The sequence below is a fragment of the Sebastes fasciatus genome, chromosome 4, assembly GCF_043250625.1.
Source record: "Sebastes fasciatus isolate fSebFas1 chromosome 4, fSebFas1.pri, whole genome shotgun sequence".
NCBI classification, from domain to species: domain Eukaryota; kingdom Metazoa; phylum Chordata; class Actinopteri; order Perciformes; family Sebastidae; genus Sebastes; species Sebastes fasciatus.
This window is the reverse complement of record NC_133798.1, coordinates 9,560,452-9,584,080: the sequence shown is the minus strand read 5'-3', so window position 1 is coordinate 9,584,080 and position 23,629 is coordinate 9,560,452. Positions and strand designations below refer to the sequence as shown.

Below are 23,629 nucleotides of genomic sequence, written 5' to 3'. Positions count from 1 at the left end.
CTCCAAAGCAGTATTTGAATGCTTCAGGGTTTTTTTATATAAGTATGTAATAATAAAGTATAAATCCCAAAATAGTTCATGAAATAAGTAATAATCCCAAAACATTATTCATTATTCATATTCAACATTAATTATTATTAGTTATTCTTAGACAGATATTGCTGTTTGTTATGTTTGGCAGCGGCACTGTCCCAAAGCTTCGAATACCTTCAAATATTTCTCACCAAAGCTTCGAAACCCCAAAAATTGTATTCCGGACAGCTTTAGTCTGAAAAAATCCTATGTATTCAGTACTGGAATTTAATTCTACAAGTAGTATAATACTAATAATATTAGCGTAAGCTGATCTTTATCACAAATATCAGGTTCAAACAGAATGTGGCCTACCAAGAAGCAAAAAAAATAGACCTTTTTAAATAGTTTGATGTACAGACTTTTGCATAAATTATCCAGTAAGTGTTATTATGATTTTAGTTATACATGTGCAAATCTAATTGTGACAGCCTCAGAGCAGACAAATCCTGGTGCACCCCTTGTGATCTTTGGCGGCCCCCTGAGAGGGGCCCGGACCCCAGGTTGGGAACCACTGCTCTACATAGTATAATTGAAATGTATTTAACATGAAGTGACTGTACAATAAATATGTTCTTCTAGGACAGAGGTGCTTAGTTAAGAAATAAATGTAATAAATGAATATGTGTACATAATCATGAATCATAAATGCAGCAGCATCAAGGCAATGGGAGACAGATGGCTCACATTAGAGGCAGAATTAAGTGGCACTGCCCACCTGGTGCTAATCAGCCAAACAGTGAGAAAGAGAGAGGAAAAGGTGTTTGCCTACACGAATCAAGCTTTTTACTTTTGGTGCATTCAAATGAAACTCATGAGCACCTGTTTACAACATGGGAAGTCGTGTACACGATATGCTTGGCGTTCAAGTGGTTAAGACGTGACAACACCGCTGCTAAGCAACGGCAATATTAACGTTACTGCCGGCATCTAGAAGCCACAGAGGCAAACAATTAAGCAAGCTAGCAGGCGGGTAACATAATGCAATAAATGCATAATGACAGAGGAAAATGATGAGGCCTCGAACCTCCTCAGACCTATTATAAAATTACAAAGAAAAACAATATGCAACTAAAATGACAATATATTAATTTATTATGCACCTAAAAATGTACTTCCATGGCCTCCACCATTTCTGACAACGTCAACAAACACGTCACAACTCGTGAACTCAGAGCTTTCAGAAACTTTCCACTTATGAAGTTGTGAATACCACAAGAGGGGGGGCGTTCATATGGGCTCGGTGAACACGGTAAACACGATCCCATTTACATGTGCATACTGCACATAATCACCCAGTCCATGTATTTCCATCCAGCATTTACTTCTTTGCACTATTTGTATTGTTTAACTTCCAGAACACTCGACTTGTATATGGACATTTTATTCTATTTTACTATTGTATTCTTATTTTATTAGTCATTATTTATTAGTCATTATGGTTCTATAGCTGTTATTTCTATTCTGTGTCTCTGATTGGTTGTTTTCCTTCAGACACATTGAAATCTTGCAGATGCCACGAAGAGCACTGGAGGAGGCAGAGGAACATCTGGATATAGTGACCGTTTTATAAAAATAACTTTTTCATATTTGTTCAAATTTACAGACAGCTATAAATCGATGTCGAATGAAATAACACTATGGGGATTGAGCCTATGGCCCACCACCCGATTAACCTGTTGTCAGGCTATTAAATTGCCGTTATCAGTCACTATAAGCTCCATAGATGTGGGTTAATAGGGGCCTACTACACCCACTAGTAGGTTTTTATCATCTATTTACATGGTAGATCACCGAAAGAAGGTATAAAAGAAGACGACAGCCATCTTTTGCGACTGTAGTAATGACAGGATCAGAAGCGGAAGTCTGGCGCTGTAGTATGGAAAGTGTGAACATCCATAAAGGGTGGAGGTCAAGTGTTTGTTTTTTTAAATCCGGAGGACACCAGAGGACACTGGAGGACACAGAGGCACGTGATTCTTTTCATTTTACCTGCAGTCTCATGCACTACTGTAGCGACCGTTTTTAAATCATATTTGCTCCACTTCTACCCACTGCTGCTTTAACTTTGTCTTTTTAAAAGAGCCTTTCAAACATCTATGTCTAGAAGTTTGCAATCCTGATGTCAAATGAAGCTTTATACAGTCAGTAAATGTTTGTTAATGCAATGCTATACACCTACAGTATGTGGAAAATGTATATCCCCAGTGGGTGTCTGCCTGGCTCTCCCTTTGTCTCGCGCTCTCTCTCCCTCTCCCCTCTCTCATACACGCGCGCGCAAGCACGCACGTAATCACCTGCCTAAAAGCTGCCAGGACAGAAAAAAAAAAAGGGAGAATCAAATTTTCAGTGAGTACTTAGTGTGGCGAGAAGAACAGCCATTGTGTTTTGGATAAGCAGTCAGTGAGTTGTGTGTTGGGTAGCACCAGTTCGGACTAACCACTGGGCATGACGCGCACGACCGCTTCACCACCACCACCTTATTACTTTATTTCACCATGAGCGCACCCCACAAATCATCAGAGAAAAGGTTAGTGCGATATTCTCCTGAAAGTTTGTGGACAATAAGTTAGATTTTTGTAGTTTATGTTATTTAAAAGCCACACAATATCTTTGCAGTCTTTATAGTCTTCAATATAATATTAATTTCACCTTGTAGCCTATAGATTTAAAGAAAATTTGTGTACAGCCTAAAATATTAATGTATTTATTTAACTTTCGTCAGGTACCATTTACAAAAGTTATTTCTCTTTGGGTGATTAGGTTACTTATTGTTGAGACACTTGACCCCCATTGGTTGTTTATCACCGGAAACTATCTGACTGACTTGACACCTCCATAAAACAAGCAGAGCTCAACGTGTTTAATATAAGACAAGCCAAACATGTGCCCAGAAGGTGTCAGTGTAGTTTATGCAAAAGGCTGCACCATGTGAAAAAGGCTCTTGATCTTACAGCTGCGACTGTCTATATATGATTTATAAGAATGTCTCTAAGATATTGTGCTTTTTTAATATATAGGCCTATATATTATTTTTGAACCATGAAGCAATAAGTATTGGCATCATTGCCTTATGTGTAGTGATATTAAACTCAGATTTTTCCTTTGGAACAGAATTGGCTCCAAAAATAAGCTGGAAAAGCTATTAAAGGAGAGAAAAGGCACTTTTCCGCTGCTGATCAAGGTAGGAGGATTCATTCCTGATAAATGTATCATGTGGTTACTAAGTCTTTGATAGACTTGTGTTTTGTTTTTTGCCAGTCTTGCCGCTGCAGTTGGTATAGAGGCTGGTCCATAGAGGCAAGGGGAGGTTGCTCCTCCTCTACTTTTGAGAGGCAAGAGAGAGAGATCAAAATATGAAAGAAAAAAAAGAGTAATTGGTTGAAATAAACCATTACCAAATCTCAGTATCATTTTTAAAATATTTTTTTCTTTCTTCGTTGTAAAAAATCTATTACTTAAATCCTGATTAAAATACTTCAACAGTGACACCTGCAGGGCAGAGGGCAAAGGGCAGCCCGTGTGTTTGAAGTGGTTGTGGGCATCGTGGAGGTTAGAGGAGGACGGCAGGTCCTCGTCCTCCCTTAGAGCGGGACATCTATCAATTCAATACATTTCTTTTTTTTCATGCTTATCTGTGATTGGCCAAAACACGTCAAATCCTCCCGCTCGCCGCTTGGCCTTGGCGGGGGAAATAATAATAATAATAATAATAATCATTTACCTAACACTTGTCAAATTTAAGCGCAAAGTGCTTTCCAGATTAAAAGATTTACAAAATAAATAAAAAAAATCTGAATACCATGTAAGCCCCCCATATAACATATAAAAAGTAGGAACATGAGAGCACATATATCAAGCAGCCCTGAGCTAATACATAAAACGGAGGTACAAGTGCAAAAATAAGAGAAGTAACTAAATAAAATGACATGACACCGTGGGTTCGGGGTTTTTTTTGGAGTCACCAGCCACCACTGGCTTCAGTACAATAAGTTATGGCGGTGGCCGGTGGCCATGTTTTTGCGTGCCCCCAAGCAACCCTACACCCAGTGTTAATCTGCAGGCCATTAAATAAATGTTATTTAAGTGATTGTGTGCCCTCAGCAGAAGTGATTTATTAGGGAACGTTCTCTGCCTTGTGATGTTCTTGGCCGGCACCACTGAACCTGAATCTGAGAGAGGCGCCCGCTGTTTTTATTTGCAAATATTTGGAGAGTAAAACTAGCCAACCCTGAGCCATTATAAGGCCACATACTGTACCGGAGGTCTACTGCGCTGACACCACATACGTACTCTCCTCTACCAGGAAAGTTCCACAACTTTACAAGGACACGTCCACGCAGCAACAGACTGATTCACACCCTCCCTTCCTGCATGGAGGGATTAGATTGTTTCAAAGCCCCTCGGACCTCCTTCACTGAGCTCCTATAGGACACGTTTCTACTTACTGTTGATTAAACTTTGAATACAGTTTGGACCTCTTTGCCATGAGGACGGACAAGCCAGTGGAGCAGCAAATAACTAAATCCCTTTGATGTGGAACATTGTACAGGACCCTGCTGGTCGTCTCACTCTGAAGCTACCTGGGCTCAGGGTTTATTATAACAGAAACAGTTTGATGAGGAAATAGATGAATAGGGAGGAAACAGTGTAGATAACATATGAATATGGGGCATGAAGGACATCAGATTCAGATAATAGGAATGAATGTGTTGGCCAAACTCTTTAATGCTTAATCCCATCATAGTCCTTGTATTTGCTTTGATCTCAGCACTTCCCTCACATAGATATTCTCATTAATGGCACTGCCGACAGATTGTTAAACCAAAAGACACTCGAGATAAGAATGATGAAAATCTTTTAACATCAGTGAGAAATTGGAAAGAGCTGCATCTGAGGCATCATTTGAAGCTGTTACGGGTTTATACTGTGAGTGGACTCCATGCTCAGAGTGTCAGTTCAAAAGATTTTCTCTTTTTCGAAGTTGTGCTTATCAATAGACAGCATTTGCGTCATTACAACTAAAAGCAACTGCTCTCAGCAGATGCACTTCAAGATGTGAATTGCCCTGAGACTGTAGCAGGCAACGTGTTTCCATGGTTGTAGCTTTTACACGATATGACTCACTACTGACGTCCACCTTCGGCATTTAAGCCTTCTGTTTACATAAGAATGGGCTGTCAGATCCTTCCAATAAAGCGGTACATTATACTGTGTGGACGTACAGGACTTATTTTTGGGTATTCGTCCGCTCGCTGAAGACTAATCTTGAGGATTTATGCCAAAATATGAATACTGTAGCACAGACGTATTGGAGCCTTTATGCCAGATTCAGGCTATTAACCGTTCATATCTATACCTACGAAAAAAGTAATGCACTGTAATTTGTATATATCCCATGAAATCAATTCGTATGTATTCCATGTAATCATGGACCAGGAACTATAAAGATTGACAAACCCCACATAGAGAGGAGGTCAGGGTGGATATGGATAAAAAAACAACAGACTCACCCAGGAGACCGCTGTTCGTACCCCGTGTGAAACCAGAAATCAGCGTTGATTTGTCACGTACCTTCCGTACTTAAGTTACACCTCTTCCAGAGTTATTTTAACCAAAATCGCAATCTTATCCCAAACCTAACTAAGTCGTTTTTGTCACGTAACTTCCATACTTAAGTTGCTCCACTTCCGGTGTTATTTTAACCCAAACCACGATCTTTTCCTAAACCTAACCAAGTAGTTTTACTTTGAAAGTGCTGGAGTGGAAATTAACACATCCGTCACGTGTTGCTGGACATTCGTAGGAAAAGGCACAAAAGATGAGGAATAAGTTTTCGTAATAAATCATTTGAACCGTTGCATGAGGACACGTTGTCAGATTACATTTTCTGTTCAGTATATTCTATCTTCAGGATTCTTGAACGTTTTTGATCCACTGATTATTTTCTCAATTAGTCTATTAATAGTTTGGTCTGTAGAACGTCAGCAAATGGTAGAAAAAGTCTGTCACAGTTTTCCAGAAGTCAAGGTGATGTTTTCAACCCCAAAGATATTCAGTTTACAATGATATAAAACAGAGAAAAATAGCAAATAGTCTCTAAGGAGAGGCTGGAACCAGAGATTGGTTGGTGTTTTTGCTTGAAAAATTACACAAACGATTAATTGATAATCAAAATAATTGCAGATTCAATTTCTGTTGATCGACTCATCTTTATAAAAACAATCAATGTTACTGTGAGATCATGACCTTGATTATTTTATGTGCACTTCATGACCTGCTTTAGAGTATTGTTAGTCAGGGCAGACCCATGATGCACCTGGCCCAGCCTTTACCCCCACAGACTGTGGAATAGCGAGTGTGCCTCCCCATTATTCTGATGAACCCTGCCCCTGATAGGGTTTCTCATCCCAGCTTTGGTCCTTTGTTGACACCGGACCCCTTGAATTAAACGCAGTCATTTAGGAGAGAGGGAGCTCACCTCTGCTGATATCAGTGTCACTGAGCACAGGGTTCAAACTGCCACACGCTGTGTATGAATTCTGTTCTAGCCAATATAATGCAATCCTTTCTAATCACCTCTCTACTTATTTCTACTTGTGCATATGTGTGCATGAGATTGTGTGGTCACGTGTGCAGTTTAAGTTGAGCCCATGTTTGCAAGTATTCATGTGTGCCAACAGAATCCCCTCTGGCTTGCTGTCAGGGCCGTCACATGGCCCACGCTTCTCAACATGTGAGTCTCCATGTAGCACGTTAACATACCCAGGCATAGCAGCATCCTCTCTGTTGTGGGTGACTGTTATCCCTCCCACTGGTCCACACAGTACTGTGAAAGCCTGGGCTGCATTTAGCCTTAATACTGCCAAGGCTGAGACTATACTTGTGCTGCCGTGTCACAACTGCAGGTTTCCGTGGTAAGGAGGTGCTCCGGCATGGACAGCTGGACTGAGACACTCCCCGAGTCTGATAAAGATTAATTTGATTTCCAAAGAATGCCGGGTAAACAGCCACCCAGGGAGTTTTGTTAATGAGTGCCTGGTTCGGTTGCATGAAGCGTCTGTTTTCCTTTAACAGTGAGTCATGCAATGCAGAGCTGCTAAACAGGGTATGCCAACGTCATCCCCCGTTGCACCCTCTCCTTCCATCTCCATAGGCTCACGAGCATCATTGTGTAATCATGTGTGAGGTCTTATCTAAAATGTTGTTATATAAGAGGATTGGTTGTTGTTACCTACCTTGTTAGGCTCACTGATTCCTTCATACATGATTAAATTATAATAATATTTTATTTTGGAGTTAATTGGCATTAAAACATTACCACCACTGTGTCTAAACCAGCAAATGCTGCAACTAAAATTACCAGTAATACTAGCAACAATAATAATAGCATAAATAAAATGCAGCCCAGTCGCACAGCAGTTTGTGAAATAGTCAAGAAATGTAATTATTTAATTGATATTGATTTGTGTACACAGACACAAATTTCCCATTTCTTTGTTATGGGGAGCACGAAATCAATTATTATGTAATCCACATAGTGAACCGGGAAGTATAAAGAGCGGCAAACGCCATGTAGGGAGGATGTTGGGGTGGATGGGTGGATCAAAAAACACCAGACTTTTGCCCAGGAGGCCGGTGTTAGTGTCCTGTGTGAAAACAGAAGTATATGTTGATTTATTTGTGAAGTACCTTCCGTACTTAAGTTACGTCACTCCCAGAGTAATTTTAACCCAATCCACGATATTTTCCTAAACCTAACTAAGTAATTTTTGTCACGTAACTTCCGTACTTAAGTTACGCCACTTCTGGTGTCATTTTAACCCAAACCACAATCTTTTCCTAAACTCAACTAAGTAATTTTGTTGACTGGGGCAGAAATTGACACGTACGTCACGTGTTGCTGGACATTAGTAGGAAAACGCATGGCGTCAGGAAAAAAAGGGAAATTCATGTCTATATATACGCGAATCAAATAGATTACATTTCTTGACTATTTTATGAACTGCCGTGAGACTGTGTTGCGACAAGAGCCCAGTTGTTGTATGAGATTCATATGGTTTAGAAAAAAGAATAGGAGAAGAAAAGATCAATTTGCCAGCTGTAGATTAATCAAATCCAAAAGTAGTTTGATTAAATATTTACTGTGATTGCACAATTGACTTTATGTAATCATATTTGATATCTATTTTAGCTCCCACAGTTAATAATCTATTATATTATAAACGTTGAGACATTTAATTTTACATCCGCCAGAGCTTGTGGTGTTTAAAGTGTGTTATATAAAGTGATTGAAAAATAATCAGGATTAACCTTCATGCCTGTGTTGGTCTCACAAGCCAGAGTGTGTCAGTATATACCTGCAGCATCTGTTGAATGAGAAGGCCTGAATGCCAGTTGGGAGGATAACACCTGAGCCTCGGATAATAAAGCCGTTAGAATCTAAGACGGGATCTCCTTTACACGCTCGTATCTGTCCGCTGTGTTTTCATGACACTGTGTGGAACAGTATAGCCTCTCTTGCATTTGGCACCCAAAGACAACAAGCGTTTCAGTCCTCATTGTCCACATGTGTCACACATGTCATCAGATTAATTCCCTGCAATTTGCGCTAATTGTTACAGTTTGAAGGCAACGTATTGTCCGTGTCAGTCTAGCTCGGACATGGGGTCTTTTGTGTCCAGGTGGCGACAAAAGCGGATCGCCTTGCGGGGTTGTTGTAGAAGGTGACAGGAGAGTCGGTACTTATGGGGGTCAAAAGAAGGGCGGACAACGCTCATCTTACCAAAGCTTACCTCTGCCCACAACCCCTGTAGGAGCAAGGAGACGGGCTCAGGGGGCAGGGTGGAGGGATACAGGCAGTGACTCTGCATTACTTAGCTGGTTTTAGCAACGGCAGGAAGATTTAAGAAGAAAGTAAAAAGAGAAGGGTGAGAATTCTTGGTAAGAACTCATCCGTCAGGCCGTCATCACTCACATGGGCCTGGCTGCACGAGCGCACCTCCTCCGTCCTCAGGTTCTCAGACCTGGCAGGGCAGAGTCTGGGGCATTCAGGTCAACACCCGCGCTGCACATGATAGGGGCCAAAGCCTTCAGTGTTGTAAGCATATTTAGCACACACACATTTTGATTATGGAGGTAAACTCACTTGAGAAATCTCATACATAACACACACACACCTGTGTGAGTTTTACGCCACACACCCGCTCAGCTGTGGGGCAATTATTTCATCTGATCGCCTTTATTGAAATAACAGCATAACAGTCCTGCAGCGCAAGCAGAGCCAGACATGGGGCCCTGGGTCGGGTCTCATTCCAGGGATGGGAAGCAGCAGATCTTAGATGACAGAATGATTAATGAGGTAAGGTTCACATAGCTGAGCAATTTGGAGAGAAAGACAGTAGATTTTGTTGGTCTGAAAAGTATAGACGGTGGCGTTTTAAGTAGAGGTTGTATTGGGAGCAGTTGAAAAATCGTCATGTTTGAGCATTGAGTATTATCTTTATATTTTCTTTCGAGAACAGAACAACTAAAAGTATGCAAAGCTGTGATGCCAACGATGGCTACATCACTGAAACTGGTCAGGACATCAGTGAACTTCTCACGGTATTACTATTGCAACATTTTTAATATTTCCATGCTTGTGTTTTTTTGACATTCATCATCAGACATTGAAGAAACTAATGAAAGTAAGAATTTCATGTCCTCTTGTACCAAAATGTTTACATTCCTGTGTTTCTGTACTGAATCCTTATACAAAAGAGTTTTAGGAAGTAAAATAATTCTTATGATTCTACCGGACAAAACCGTCTTGCCATCACCTCACCTGCATTTTCTCATTTCAAACTTTAATGCCGGGGACAGAAACAAAGGAAAAAATGCTGTGTCAGTGACGTTGTTCCAGGTCATATATCTTTGAGGGTTTGCTATTTGGTTGGAGAGCTGGTGAGATAGCAAACAGTAGGAATAGAGTTTTAGTACTGACTGATTTGAGGACAGAACCATAGATACAGTATGGATGTGTGAAACAGGTTTGTTTTTGGTGATACCGCACTAGATGACAAGAAAGTGTGACCCTCAGTCATTAAGTGGTATTAAGAGGATTCTATCAAGTTGTTTAGCCATTGGAGCACAGGGATTAGGTTTGTCTGTATTTTAGAGTAGCCTCAAAAGTGAGGGATTCATATTTCAGACTCACAGTTGGGGACATGGGAAAAAGGCTATTGTTTATAATACCACCACGGTCCAATCGTCTGCTAAACAAGGTTGGGGAACGTGAGCCGTGGCCCAATTCGGGCAATTTTTCTGACAGTCTGGGGTCTGTGTCTGACAAAGAAGACAGACAGGAAGCTCTTATACGTCTGTTTGTCATTATTACAGTACATGAAGTGATGTGTCATGTATTATGAAGCACGAGAGGATTACGTGTACTCTGTATGTAAGGTGTCTCGTCGGGCCGTTGACACAAATATGAAGTAGTGGGTCAACCTCCACCTCCATCAACCACCCCACACAAACACACCCACATAAATTGTAAATGATGGGGAAAATGTGTCTCTCTCAGTGTACAGTATGTGACAGAAACAATGTCACTATAGGCAAAGGATCTCAGTAAGAAGCACAAAGAAAAAAAATATTCAAATGAAATTAAGGCTGAGAAATAATTCAGTGTTAATTATTGACTTTCAGTACAATCATATTGTGATAATTAATAAAAATGTTATTGCTCCGCAAATTTCTGTTGTCCAAATTAACGATTTTATGTATATATTAGGGCTGTCAATCGATTAAAATGTCCCTGCTAGTGATTATCATAAAGTGGGCATGTCTGTAAAGGGGAGACTTGTGGGTATAGAACCTATTTTCATTCACATATCTTGAGGTCAGAGGTCAAGGGACCCCTTTGAAAATGTCCATGCCAGTTTTTCCTCAACAAAATTTTGTGTGAATTTGGAGCGTTATTTAGCCTCCTTGTCGACAAACTAGGTCGTGGCTATTATACCTAATAGATATATAGATATATATACTAGGGGTGTGACGAAATATCGTGCAAAGAAATATTGCGATATAAAAACGTGACGATATGCATCGTCGAGACGAAAAACTGAATTTGCGATATCAGGGCATAATAGATACTACCTACATACGGGCTCCGGGCAGCTGCAACCTCTTCCTGCTGCTCTGCAAGGCCTATGGAAGGAGGCTGAGTACGCATCATATCTTTGGGGTACAACACATGCGCAGTAAAATCTGGTCTGCCCTCGCCGAAATTGAACCAATCACAACGCACGCCGAGTTGACGCTGCGCTCGTTGCTGTTAGTAAGTGCAATAAAACTTTGCAAGTCCGCCGTCTCTCATCCTCCGCCGCTATGTTTACACAAGCAGAGCGCGTTAGCTCGGCGACTAACAGCTAACTGTAACCACGTGTAAGTTATTTAGTTGAGTTGTGAATGACTTTAGTTCCCTCTAGTAAGCCGTGTTTGAGTGAATGTGTCTTCATAAAGTATAGGAGCAACGTAACCCTCGGCTACACAAGACTGAAACTAAAGCTGGCAGTAGGCTGTGTAGTCTAACTGTTTAGGTTAGTTTGTCATGTATCTTACTGGTAAACTGATCAGCTGGCTGAGACAAAGTCCCCCCACTACCAGCCCTAACGTTACCTGCAGCACTGAGTGACATCAGCAGAGGACAGGAGGAAGGACTGATATTGACTGATGGAGGACAAAGGACAGGAAGGACTGATACCATAAAAAATTATTTATAGGGCAAACAACAGCATTGTTTTGCATTTTGTGTCTTTTGAATAAAAGGCTATTTTTTCAGTCATATATTTTCATCATTCAAGTGATGTTACAATTATTGTTAAAATATTGTATCGTATCGAGATCGTGAACCCAATATTTTGTATCGTGTATCGTATCGTGAGCTGACTGAATCGTCACACCCCTAATATATACACATAACCCAGTCTCATGGAAAGGCGTATAAATAGCACGACATTACACAGACATTCTGCGTGTCATGAGGATACAGTTTAGGCTTTTTGCGTATCATTTTTTAGGCACACAACAAAACTACGGTAAGGTCCGCAGTTAAATTTAGGCAACAAAACTGCTCACTTGGTTTAGGTTAAGTTAACCACTTAGTTAGGTTTAAGAAAAACATCATGGTTGGGCTTAAAATAAGTACGTAAACTAAGTAAAATACGTACGGAAACAATGTAATATAAGTACGGAAAACACGTCACAAACATCACTAAAAAACATGGGACAAACGTCACTAACATTACTTACAAAACAAAACACCGGTTTCCTGGTTGAAAGTCCTGTATTTGATATAAATGTATATCATCCTGTATAGTCCAGCTCTACTTGGTTGCTAGTAGCAATGGTTGAAAATAACTATAGAAGTGTTAATTATATGATTTTATGATGGCATTTTGATTGTTTTCCATCTACATTTTCAATGATTTGTTCTATTTTTTGTCACAGTTACTCATCAAGAGGCGTAGTGAGCCACCAAACTGACCATGCAGTTACAGCATGTGTCATAAAAACACAACAACTTGCTGTTGCCCTCTGCTCTAACAGCTACATGTACGTATATATATAGCTCTATATATTTATATATAAACATGTTGCATCAGTACAGAATGTCCCTGACTGAAGCTATGCAGCAAACATATAATGAAGGACTGTGCTTGATGCATTTGCCCATTTAGACCTTGACAGATCTTAGCTAAAGTCAAACACTGTCTTGTGCTACTGTTGTTGGACACAAGATGAATTAAGGAGTTTGTTTTTTTGTCTCACCCTCTTCACCACGGTGGAGTGAGCCTCTCCACATGGCTAATGGGATTTGGCTTGGCCTAAGTCCTGCTTAATTTTCAGCTGTGTCCACTACAATCACACACACATGCACGGATTTACTTGAACAAAGAAACACGCAAACAAATCACTTAGTCCTTTTGACAGAGAATGAGGACAATCAGGCAAACATTCAGAATTTGACTTGATTGTAATTACTTTGCAATAATGGCAGCTTATTGGATGTTCTTTAAATACACTGACTGTGCGCTGGTTGTTCATCAGCTACCACTGTTAGAGTAGTTCTAGTTGAGACAGTCGTCCCTTTGCAAATATGAACCCCTGTGGGATTGAAACTCCCTCATACCTGTCCCGGGATTCTCCCGTATTTAACCCTTCTCTCCCGCTGTCCTCCCATTTAAATATTTTCCTGTAAATCTCCTGTATTTTTTACCTTTCTAAAAAAAAAAAGGTTGATGATAGGCATAACCACTAGGCCTATTTGATGTGTTTGCTATTCCCCTCCAGCAAAGCAGGTGGCAGTAGGTAGCCTTAACATCTAGTGACGAGAAGTCATTCAATCAAATGCAGTGGGCTACCTCCGAGTTTGAGAAGTGAAACCAACACTGAAGTGCCTTAAACTTGCATTCTTTCTAATAGCCAGCAGGGGACGACTCCTCTGGTGGCAAATAGAAGTCTGATTGTATAGAAGTCTATGAGAAAATGATCCTACTTCTCACTTGATTTATTACCTCAGTAAACATTGTAAACATGAGTTTATGGTCTCAATCGCTAGTTTCAAGTCTTCTTCAATACAGCATGATGTTCATTTAGTAAATTATGTTACCATTTAGAGTCAAATAGACCATAAAGCAGGGGATGCTTTAGGGCGTGGCTACCTTGTGATAGACAAGTCACTACCACAGCGTTTTTGCGGTGTGGGAGTTGTCCGTGTTTTTGTCTTACAACTTTAACCCTTTCACAGTGTGTTTTCAGTTCATGAAAGTTAATTATAACATTTTCAATGGCCTAAAAATGTCTTATTTAACATTCGGTTATACTTAGCTCCACCCTCTTGTGTCACTTCTGGTTGCAAAAAAACGACATTGCGACGGCCAAATACCAAGATGGCGACGGCTAAAATGCTCAAGGTTTCAAAACGGCAGTCCACTAAACAATGGGGGACGTCACGGTGACTACGTCCACTTCTTATATACAGTCTATGATCAAATGGCACATGAAGAATGAAATTTCCCTTATTTTCAAATCCCACTGTTGACAGGTAGGCTCCCTAGACATCACATAATAACCTATTTATAGCAAAGGTTTCCGTTTTGGATTTATATGCATTTCCACAATTGGTTCAACAGACAGGGAATTGACCTCAACCATGACTTTATGTCATATATGATTAAAAGGAAGTGTTCCTTTAAGTCCACTGAATCTCCATTTATAGATACCTGGATCGTGACAGATGGAACATCACCTGAAAACACTTTGGTAATCTGCACCTCCTGACCCATCGCTATTGCCAAGCACCATTAACATGTCATAAGCCACAGTTGAGCCACTCTGCGAGTGTGTCAAAGTGTATGCGCTTGTGTCAACTTGTGAACTCGACCCATATCTCACATGGTGACATGCTGTCACTGAGAAACGTCTAAAACTGCAGGTGCTGCAGTCCACCTGCCAGCCAGGTCAAACTACCCACACTGCCCTCTGCCAAATGGAAGGAGACTCTGATACTGTCTGTTTTGGCTGGCGGCTCACCGCGCTTCAGTCTGCCTCGAACGTCTGGCAGCTGGCAGCGATTAGCCAGGGCCCAACAGAATGTAAGGCACCGGGTTATGGTCCATTTGGCTCTGCTTCGACTGAGTCTCATCTGGCCTGGTGTAGCCTGTCCAACCACCTGCTGTTCACTCTATCCAGATCTGGCTGGATGGCTCAAACACGTGGGAAAGGTGTGGCTCTTGAAGGCCAACAGCCGGTCAAATGACTCTGTTTTCATTGGGATTAGAGCCATGGATTAAATGAACCCAAAGATGTGTAGGAAGAAAAGAGATACAGCAGCCAGCTACCACTCTGTGTCATATAAGCACCAAGGATGGCTGACAGGGCAGTAATGGAATACAGTAGCCTGGTGCTCCATGCTACAGAAATAGCAACGTTTTTCCTGTCACCGAAACGAGGTGATGAACAGCTTTTATTTTTGGTTGAGGGGCAGAATTATGTAAGATACTTGTAGTCACTAAGAGGACATGTCAAAACATTTCAAATGAAATGCTGCACTGTAACTTGAGGTGATCAATTTTTAGTCTCCTCCGGGAAATCATTTAATCATCAAATAAAGAGATGCAGAGAGGTAATTACAACACCTTGTTCCCCCATGACTATACTGCAGTATAAGGCTCACACTCAGCCACGGTGTCCTGTCCTGCTGTGGACTCTGCACTTCCCTGCTGCTGTGTGCAGCATGCAGGCAGGAGGCCAGGGGCAGCCAGGGTGTGGTGGGATAAGCTTTCACCTACGTGCTATTTGTCAGCAAGGCTGTAGCATCCCGCAGGGGGGTTTGTGGTAGCAGCAAAGCAGGTGGAGAACGGTAGAAAAGACGGAGGGGGGTGAGGTTGACAGCCCCTCCGGTGGTGTCTCCAAGATACAGTGGCAGGAGGAAAGTTGCGGACGTCTGTTGAACCACATGGGAGGCCCATTACAGCTGCACCTCCCTCCCTGCCTGACTTCCTCAGCCCCATGAAGAGCCCACCTGGGAGGATGATGGGTTTCTATATCTACTGTACCTTTCTCTCACGTCTCACTGCCCCCCCTTCCTCCTCCTTCCTCCGGACCTGCACTCCCAGGGGCCTCCTTTACAGGAAGCTAAGTGCCAGGCCCCTGCTGCTGTGTCTCCGGCTCATGATGGGTCCCTTGTTGAGTCCCATCCATACGTCACTGGCAGCGGCGAAGACAGAGAGCACTCCCTCACCGATAATAGCAACAGCACAAAGCAACAGCATCCTCTCACTGTCTGTCTGCAGCCTGCCTCTCTACTCTGTCTGTGTCCTGGAGCAAAGAAACATAGTGTGGAGGACGAGGAAGAAAACAAAGGGGAGCCAAGGTCTCAAACAACCAGAATGTAACCTCAGATGAATATATAACGCAGTCCATAGGGGAAGAGTTATGAAGAACAACAGGAAGTTCTACGTCATTCCTATATTCAGGATTTGTACACATCTAAAGAAAACAATGGAAACTCAGCGTAACTGAACTTCGAAGAATCAAAGCTCGAGAGGAATTTGATTTTGTCAAGTGGAGCAACGCCATGACGTACAGCTTGTAGACTAAAAGCAGGAGGAAATGCAGGCCTGGCATCATCATCATCATCAACACCATGCTTAATTTTGCTTCTGAGGGCATCTATCTGATCTCGGACCTGCTGAGTGACTTCCTCCCTGTAGCTGGAAATGGTGTCTAGAGGCTGAGGTGGGCTCCAGAGTGTGGTTGTGGCAGCATGGGGGTGATGTGCTATGTGGGGAGACGGGACCTCGCCTGCCTGCTGTGGTTTTAGCCTCCTCCAGGGTTGCTGCTGGGGCAGGAACAGGAGGGTCCAACCTGAGGTATGTTTGGAGACAACAGAGGCAAGACAACTATTTATTTCCATTTTTACATCCGCCCAAACCTTATCTATATGCCCACACTCATTCTTTCTCCCTTTTTTGTTTTTTCTTTCCTGTTCAGAGCACTTTAGATTCTATTTTCAGAATCGAAGCACAGTCTTCGGTTATGTCAGGCAAACATAAACTGTGACGCTTTGTTTCATTTATTTTTGGTTGCCATGGTGAGATATACTGTATCTGCATTGTTTTGCTCACCAATGCGTTGTCACCTGGGTGACAAAAAATGCACAGAGCATAATGACTCTCCCAGGTGAACTGTGGCAAGGTTTACAGTGACTGACTTGACAGCAGTTTGATGATGTACTATTTGATCTCTGCTACATACTGAAGATTCTGAATAACAGTTCAGAGCTCGAGCATGACTTGCGCTTTTCATTTTCTCTGCATGCTTCCATATTAAAAGGTGCTATATGGGATATCCAGAGCATTAATATAGCATCAAACAACTATTTGCTATGTAAAGATATAGAGGAGTAATGTCTACTTGAGCAGAGAATGAAGTCACTCTCCCTCTGTGTGTGTTGTAATCCAAGTTTCTCCATGCTTTGTTGACATAGCCGGGCCGGCCATGCGTGCTTTTAGTGCATGTCCGTGTTTGTCAGCGCGCCCCTCTGGCTAGCTCACTGGCTAGCTCACGCCCGCTGCTCTGCACTGCTCTCATTCAGCGCTTACAGCTGATAACTCCGTCCCGACCGTCAGCGTTGCCGCAGGAGCATAGCACTAAGGCTGTCACAATAACCACAATACTGCAGGGGATGGCAAGCAACTGCCACAACCACTATGTTCACGTTTTTTTCTTTTTTTAATACTTTGCAAAAGGAGCGCCACGTATTTATGCTATGCTACAAACAGCAGCAGCATGACAAAGCGCTAAGCATCTATTCTGCACTGAGCGCTGCACATTTGGTGTTTTTTCTGGTCGCAGAGAGTTGAAAAATGTTCAACTTTGGGTAAAATGCTGCGCTTGTCACTGTTTACCTAGTCGTCCAATCACAATAGAGGAGGGGCGGGACAAATACCACAAAGACCAACTGTCACATCCTACATGTAGGCTACAAGTGCAGAACAACAACAATGGAGGAGAAATTAATACACATAGATTGTATGTGTTATTCAACAATAAACAAGTAATTAGTTTAATTTTTGTCATTTAAAAAGCAACAACATACCAAATAATCGGCTAACAAATCAGGATAAAGTAAGTAATTTGCCAAAGAAAATCTCACTAGGCGTTATCAGTCGCTATAAGCACCATAGATGTGGGTCGTTAGGGGCCTACAACGCCTACTACGTTGTAAAAGTTAAAGTGAAACTTAAAAGCAACACGTTCTAACATGTTGTAAAACTGAACGAAATGTCACCTTTGAACACAAACAAAAAGGCTTCTTTAGGTTTAGGCAACAAAAAAACAAACACTTGACCTCCACCCTTTGTGGAGTTTCACACTTTCTATACTACAGCGCCAGACTTCCGCTTCTGCTCCTGTCATAATTACTACAGTCGCAAGAGATCGCTGTCGTCTTCTTTTATACCTTCTTTCGGTGATCTACCATGTAAATAGATGATAAAAACTACTAGTGGGTGTAGTAGGCCCCTATTGACCCACATCTATGGGGCTTATAGCGACTGATAACGCCAATTGAATAGCCTGACAACAGTTTAATCGGGTGGTGGGCCACAGGCTCAACCACCATTGTGTTATTTCATTCGACATCTATTTAAAGCTGAAGTCGCTAACTTTGAGCAAATATGAGAAAAAGTTATTTTTTGTCACTATATCCAGACAATGGTGTCTGATATAAATGAAAATATTTGAGCTTATTATACGTGGTTCTACAATAATTCGATTTATCATATTCAGTATAATTCTTCTAATTCTGTTTGACTTATGCTGCAGTGTGGAGCTAAAATGAGATGCAAAGTAATGTGTGATTATGTGTCTTAAAATTGAATTACAGCAGCATATAGGCCTATAGCCTACAGTCTGGTCTGTTGTGCTCCGGTTGCAATCTAGGTTGTATAAGATGAATGCCTGCTGCTGCTGCAGCCCTTGTCGTTATTAATCAGGCCAGATTTAAAGGAGCTTCCCACTTCTGAGAGTGCACCCATTCTCCTGAAGGGCCACTCCACCAGCAGGGGCCGATCACAGCATAAATCCTGAAACCGTGTGTCAGTTCTTGCATGCTTGTTAGCAGCACCTTACATACTGTATGGCTGATCTAGCTCCAGTGATTGAACTTTGTGATTACTTAGTGTTTTTTATTGTATGGTTAAAGGCAACAGCAGATTAGGGAATAAAAGAATAGATTAGGAGAGTGGAATAAGGAGGGCAGGTGCAGTTTCCTCAATTGCTGCTCATCCTGTCTTGAGGCTGATTACTGAAGTGGCCACTGCTGTTGCATAACATCTAATCATATTCATCTGCTTGCTCTGGGCTCCTCATTGAATGGAGCAACTGAGTTGTTTCCCTGCAGTGGGGATTAGTCATCAGAAAACAATTGTCTTGACATTTGCATCGTGATGGCCAAACAGTGTTAATGCTGTAATGTTTCTTCTCTTGTTCCAAGTTATAGGATATTTCCTGCTTTCTGAGAAAATGAAGCATGTCTTGGATGAAGTCTGTCTGTCAACTCTGTTGCATGACTCAAATAATATATATTGGTCAGTTTAAAAGAAGAAGAGGACAGTTTTCTTTTTTTGTTTCTGACAATTTAACATTTCAGAGATGTCTTGGCAGAGATGATAGTCTATCACATGCCTTTTTTTCACCACTAATCCTTTTGCAGATATTGACTATGTTAGCTCATTTAGCAATTATGAAAAGAGATTTCAATCTCAAGAGACCATCCTCATGGTTAAATAATTAAAAAAAATAACAAAACCATGATAATAAAGCCATGACATACTAGCTTGTCGTGAAGCAGGCTAAATAACGCTGCGAACTTGTGCAAAATTTTGGCGAGGAAAAACTTGCATGGTGATTTTCAAAGGGGTCCCTTGACCTCTGACCTCAAGATATGTGAATGAAAATGGGTTCTATGGGTACCCACGAGTCTCCCCTTTACAGACATGCAGTTTTGGGCAAGTCATGGTCAAGTCAGCACACTGACAGCTGTTGCCTGTTGGGCTGCAGTTTGCCATGTTATGATTTGAGCATATTTTTTATGCTAAATGCAGTACCTGTGAGGGTTTTTGACAATATTTGTAATTGTTTTGTGTTGTTAATTGATTTCCAATAATAAATATATACACACATTTGCATAAATTAGCATATTTGCCCACTCCCATGTTGATAAGAGTATTAAATACTTGACAAATCTCCCTTTAAGGTACATTTTGAACAGATACAAAATGTGTGATTAATCGTGATTAATTATGGACAATCATGCAATTATTCGCAATTAAATATTTTAATCGATTGACAGCCCTACATTTAATACTTAGAAGTTCTGGAGGGTTTCAGCAAAATTAGGAAATATTCAATTTCTTTATTGTCTGCAGCCATTTAGCACAAAATCTTAGGAAAAGGGGTCTAAAAGCAATCTATTTTCTTTGACATTGATGCCCTGGTCAGTATAGCTTACTAAACATATCTGAGCCAGTGCTGAATTCTATAGGAGAAAGGGAGCCCATCTGCTGATATAATAGGCTATCATTTCTTGCCAAAATTCAGTCCCAACTTAAAAGACATCTTTTCTTGTGAGTGATCCATTTTATAACCTGTTTTCCTTTCATATATGCATCTGGTTTGATAATTAAAATAATTGTGAATAAGTGACATTTTCAGATTTTTTTTCACACGATGGAAGAAAGATTAAGCTCCATAATGACAGTGAGTCTGCATGGCAACATTGTGCCAGTGCCGAGGCTCTGTGGAGCTCAGTATGAGAGAGAGGAGCAGTCTACATAACCGTGACTATAAATTGAGTGTGTGTGGCCACGGCGTGCGTGCGTCGGTGTTGCAGAGCGCATCAGTCACACTGCGTGGTGTAGGTGGATGACAGCAAACTGGAGAGAAAAACACATCTATATCGGGAAATCCCCATCTGTCAGCGGCAGAAACCTGAACAGGTGGCTCCTTCAGTTCGCGTCAAGGCGCACAGAAACCTCAACAGCTTGTCCTTGCTCGCTAATCTCCTCTCTGACGACAGAGCATTTAGCGCGTAAAAACAGGAGTGCTGCAGGTTTGGGTCGGTGGATGTGATCAGTCATCGGGATTGTCCTACTCATCATCAGTGCTCCTCACGAAGTTGTGCAAAGTGCGTCTTTGGTTTTGAGGCTGAACTGACAGAGTTGGATACAATGAGCCTTTCTTGGATTTTATAAATCTCTCCTCTGTGTTTGGATTGTCAAGCAGCTGTAAAAGACTAACACAGCAATGTTGCCAGAAATAAATAACAAGGTAAGGCACTTTGATTTGTTTGCAATTTGTTATTTCCTGTGATTAATTGTAGTGTGACTGTGGCACTCAGGTTTATATGATTTGAGAGATGATCAATCAAAGTGTCACTATGATTTCCTAATAATTGCAGCCTGGTCTGCTTATCTGATCAATGAGAGAGTTCTTATATTGTTATCACCATACTTTATCTCCCCTTCCTCTATAGTAAACTTCCTATATTTGCTTTTCCATGAAATCAGAATGAGTTTTGCCCAGATACAGGGCTTCCTTCCAGGTTAATTCCATTTTGGGAGAAACCCTCCACAGGTATCCTTTTACATTGATAAACTAAAATACCACTCTACCATTTTACTGTGCATTCTCTATCCATCTTTATTGATCAATGCCAAGAATGTGAAGTCATCCTCACTTTTGGAATTATTTCCATTACTCCTCTAAGTTATCCCACTTGAATGCTTATTTTGTATTACGCCCCCTTCCTCCTGACCGCATGCCAAGCTATGATGAAAAATCTGATCCATTTCTATTTCAGTCGTTGTTTCGCCTACTTATTTAAGTGTTTGTTGTGCTGACAGATTCTGTAAGTCTATATGCGTTCTGGTGTATTTTACACACCTTACATGGAAATTGCTGTAAATTTAAACCTTGCCGTTTTGGGAATTTTGTACCATTTTTAGCTAACAAAAGTTGGATATAATGGAGTGTTTGCTTTGACAAACTAATCATCCTAACGACTAACACTCATTTTGATCACACGGATTGATCAGTGATCATCCCGTGGTCCCATTTGATGCCATGCAGGAAACAGCCTCTTGTGTGTGCAGTGAGAAAGACAGGGCAGTGTGATGCATTGAAAATGTGTGCGTGTCTGACAGCTGATAGTGTGAGTGGGCACAGTTTCACAGTTTGTTGATGTTACCCCTGGTTTTATTGCATTGCTGACCCTCTGACCAACTGACCCCTGAGGACCCAAAGCTGCTCTCACGCCCCTCTGCTGAGATGATCCTACCTCCGGCAAAGTCACACGGAAACAGAGTCGGCATTGCTCTGGCTCTTTCCTCGTCTACACTTCCATTCATCTTTATATAAATGCCCTGGCACGTTGTGAGCTAATTACCTTTTTGTGCCGAGCAGTGCCTGAAACAGACCGGTACTCACCAGTACTGAGAACCGGCACTTCTGATTTTTTTTCCACATGAGTACCCTGACTTCTTATTGCGTACCACCACCTCCTGGTGAGTCTAGGTGTGCACCCCTAAACACCTGCGTAACTGCATCTCTGTGTAAACACATTGCAAGCTTAAAGCAGCAGTAGGCAGAATGTTTTAGCATCATTGGGCAAAAATCTACAATAACCTTTTAGCATATTGTAACTCAAGTGTTCTGAGAGATAACTAGACTTCTGCACCTCCTCTTGGCTCTGTTTTCAGGCTTTTAAAAATCTAGCCTGTGACGGGAGACTTTGGACAATGACAGATCATTTCAGAGAGAAAGCATTCCTATCGGCTGTTCATTCAACAGAGGCAGCTGTCAATCACTCGCGAACTCCGATCAAACTAGGCAGTGCTGATCAGATATGAATCAATATTCTGTTACTGTAATGCCTATTTCTCGCTTCAAATGTTTTCAGAAATATCTTGTAGTGTACTGTTTAGCTGTAAAATGAGAAAGTTTGCTCCAGCTGGTGGGCGGTGCTTGATATTTCCTCAACTGATCTCAACATGACTGCTGGGTCACAAACTTTCTCACCTTTTTGGTCCAGTTCAGGCACTGGTGCCGAGTGGACTACACACTCTGTTTGAAATATTATTTCTATTGTTTTCTTTTGCAAAACCTGAATTTTAGGAACACATACCGACAATGATAAATATTGAACCACTGCTGTTCTGGATCTCATTGACAGAGGTGAGAAATACAGAAACGTGTGCACTTGGCACTTGGGCACATGTTATGACGGCTAAGTGCTCATTATAGGCTTACAGCAGACCTTTACAGGTGATGTTTTAGAAGTCAAGCTGCCACAGTGACCTACATGGCTCCAGCTGTCACTCACAGTGCCCCTGAGATTGTAACATTGATGTATCAAACCCTATATGTTGTTTGCTTGTCTTACTGAAAGATCACATCAACTTTAATGTGAAGAGCAAAGCCAGTGAGTGTTTGCAGGATGTGTTTACTTTCATCCAGTGAGACTCAGAAGTCAGGTCAGCGTCTCGTCCTCCTCTAGACAATACTGCCGTGACAGCTCAATCAGAGGTTAAGTGTAAGATTATGTCTGGGAAGCTGTTTCCTATCCAGCACCTGTAGACAACACCCAACCCAGCCTGTCTGACCCCCTCCCTCCCAGACTGCCAGACTGGCAGAGTGAGTTTAGCACGTATCACCATATGGGGGTTAAGCTTTATTTCACCCATATGGTGTCGCCCAACACAGCTGCACGCTCACCCGCTGATTAATAAGGCACGTGTAAGCTGGCTTGGTGTCGGAGAGAATCGTGTCAAATCATTCCAAATGCGCGTGCTACTTTCTTTTTAATATCCGGAACTCCGTTGTTTTATTATCGCTTCCCTTTAACACATTGAGGTGAGTGGATCTGCAGCGTGCACAGGCTCGGAGGCACGTGTACACCCACTGCCAGGCACATGGATATGCACATTTTCACACACTTGCACAAACC

General features: G+C 41.6%; 1 protein-coding gene across 5 annotated transcripts in view; it reads left to right on the top strand.

The window, feature by feature from the left end:
* The first annotated feature begins 2,371 nt into the window (after window positions 1-2,371).
* Window positions 2,372-23,629, top strand: part of dyrk4 (dual-specificity tyrosine-(Y)-phosphorylation regulated kinase 4) — a 36,935-nt gene continuing 15,677 nt past the window's right edge. Inside the window, exons 1-2 of one of the 5 annotated variants that reach the window (XM_074631885.1) lie at window positions 2,372-2,602; window positions 3,187-3,256. In XM_074631885.1, coding sequence (XP_074487986.1) covers window positions 2,571-2,602; window positions 3,187-3,256 — 102 coding nt within the window. In that variant the 5' untranslated portion in view covers window positions 2,372-2,570. Of the gene's footprint in view, window positions 2,603-3,130; window positions 3,257-15,990; window positions 16,491-20,451; window positions 20,953-23,629 lie in introns of those variants that run through there. The other 4 variants (XM_074631888.1, XM_074631884.1, XM_074631886.1 and 1 more) reach the window with 4 other exon arrangements.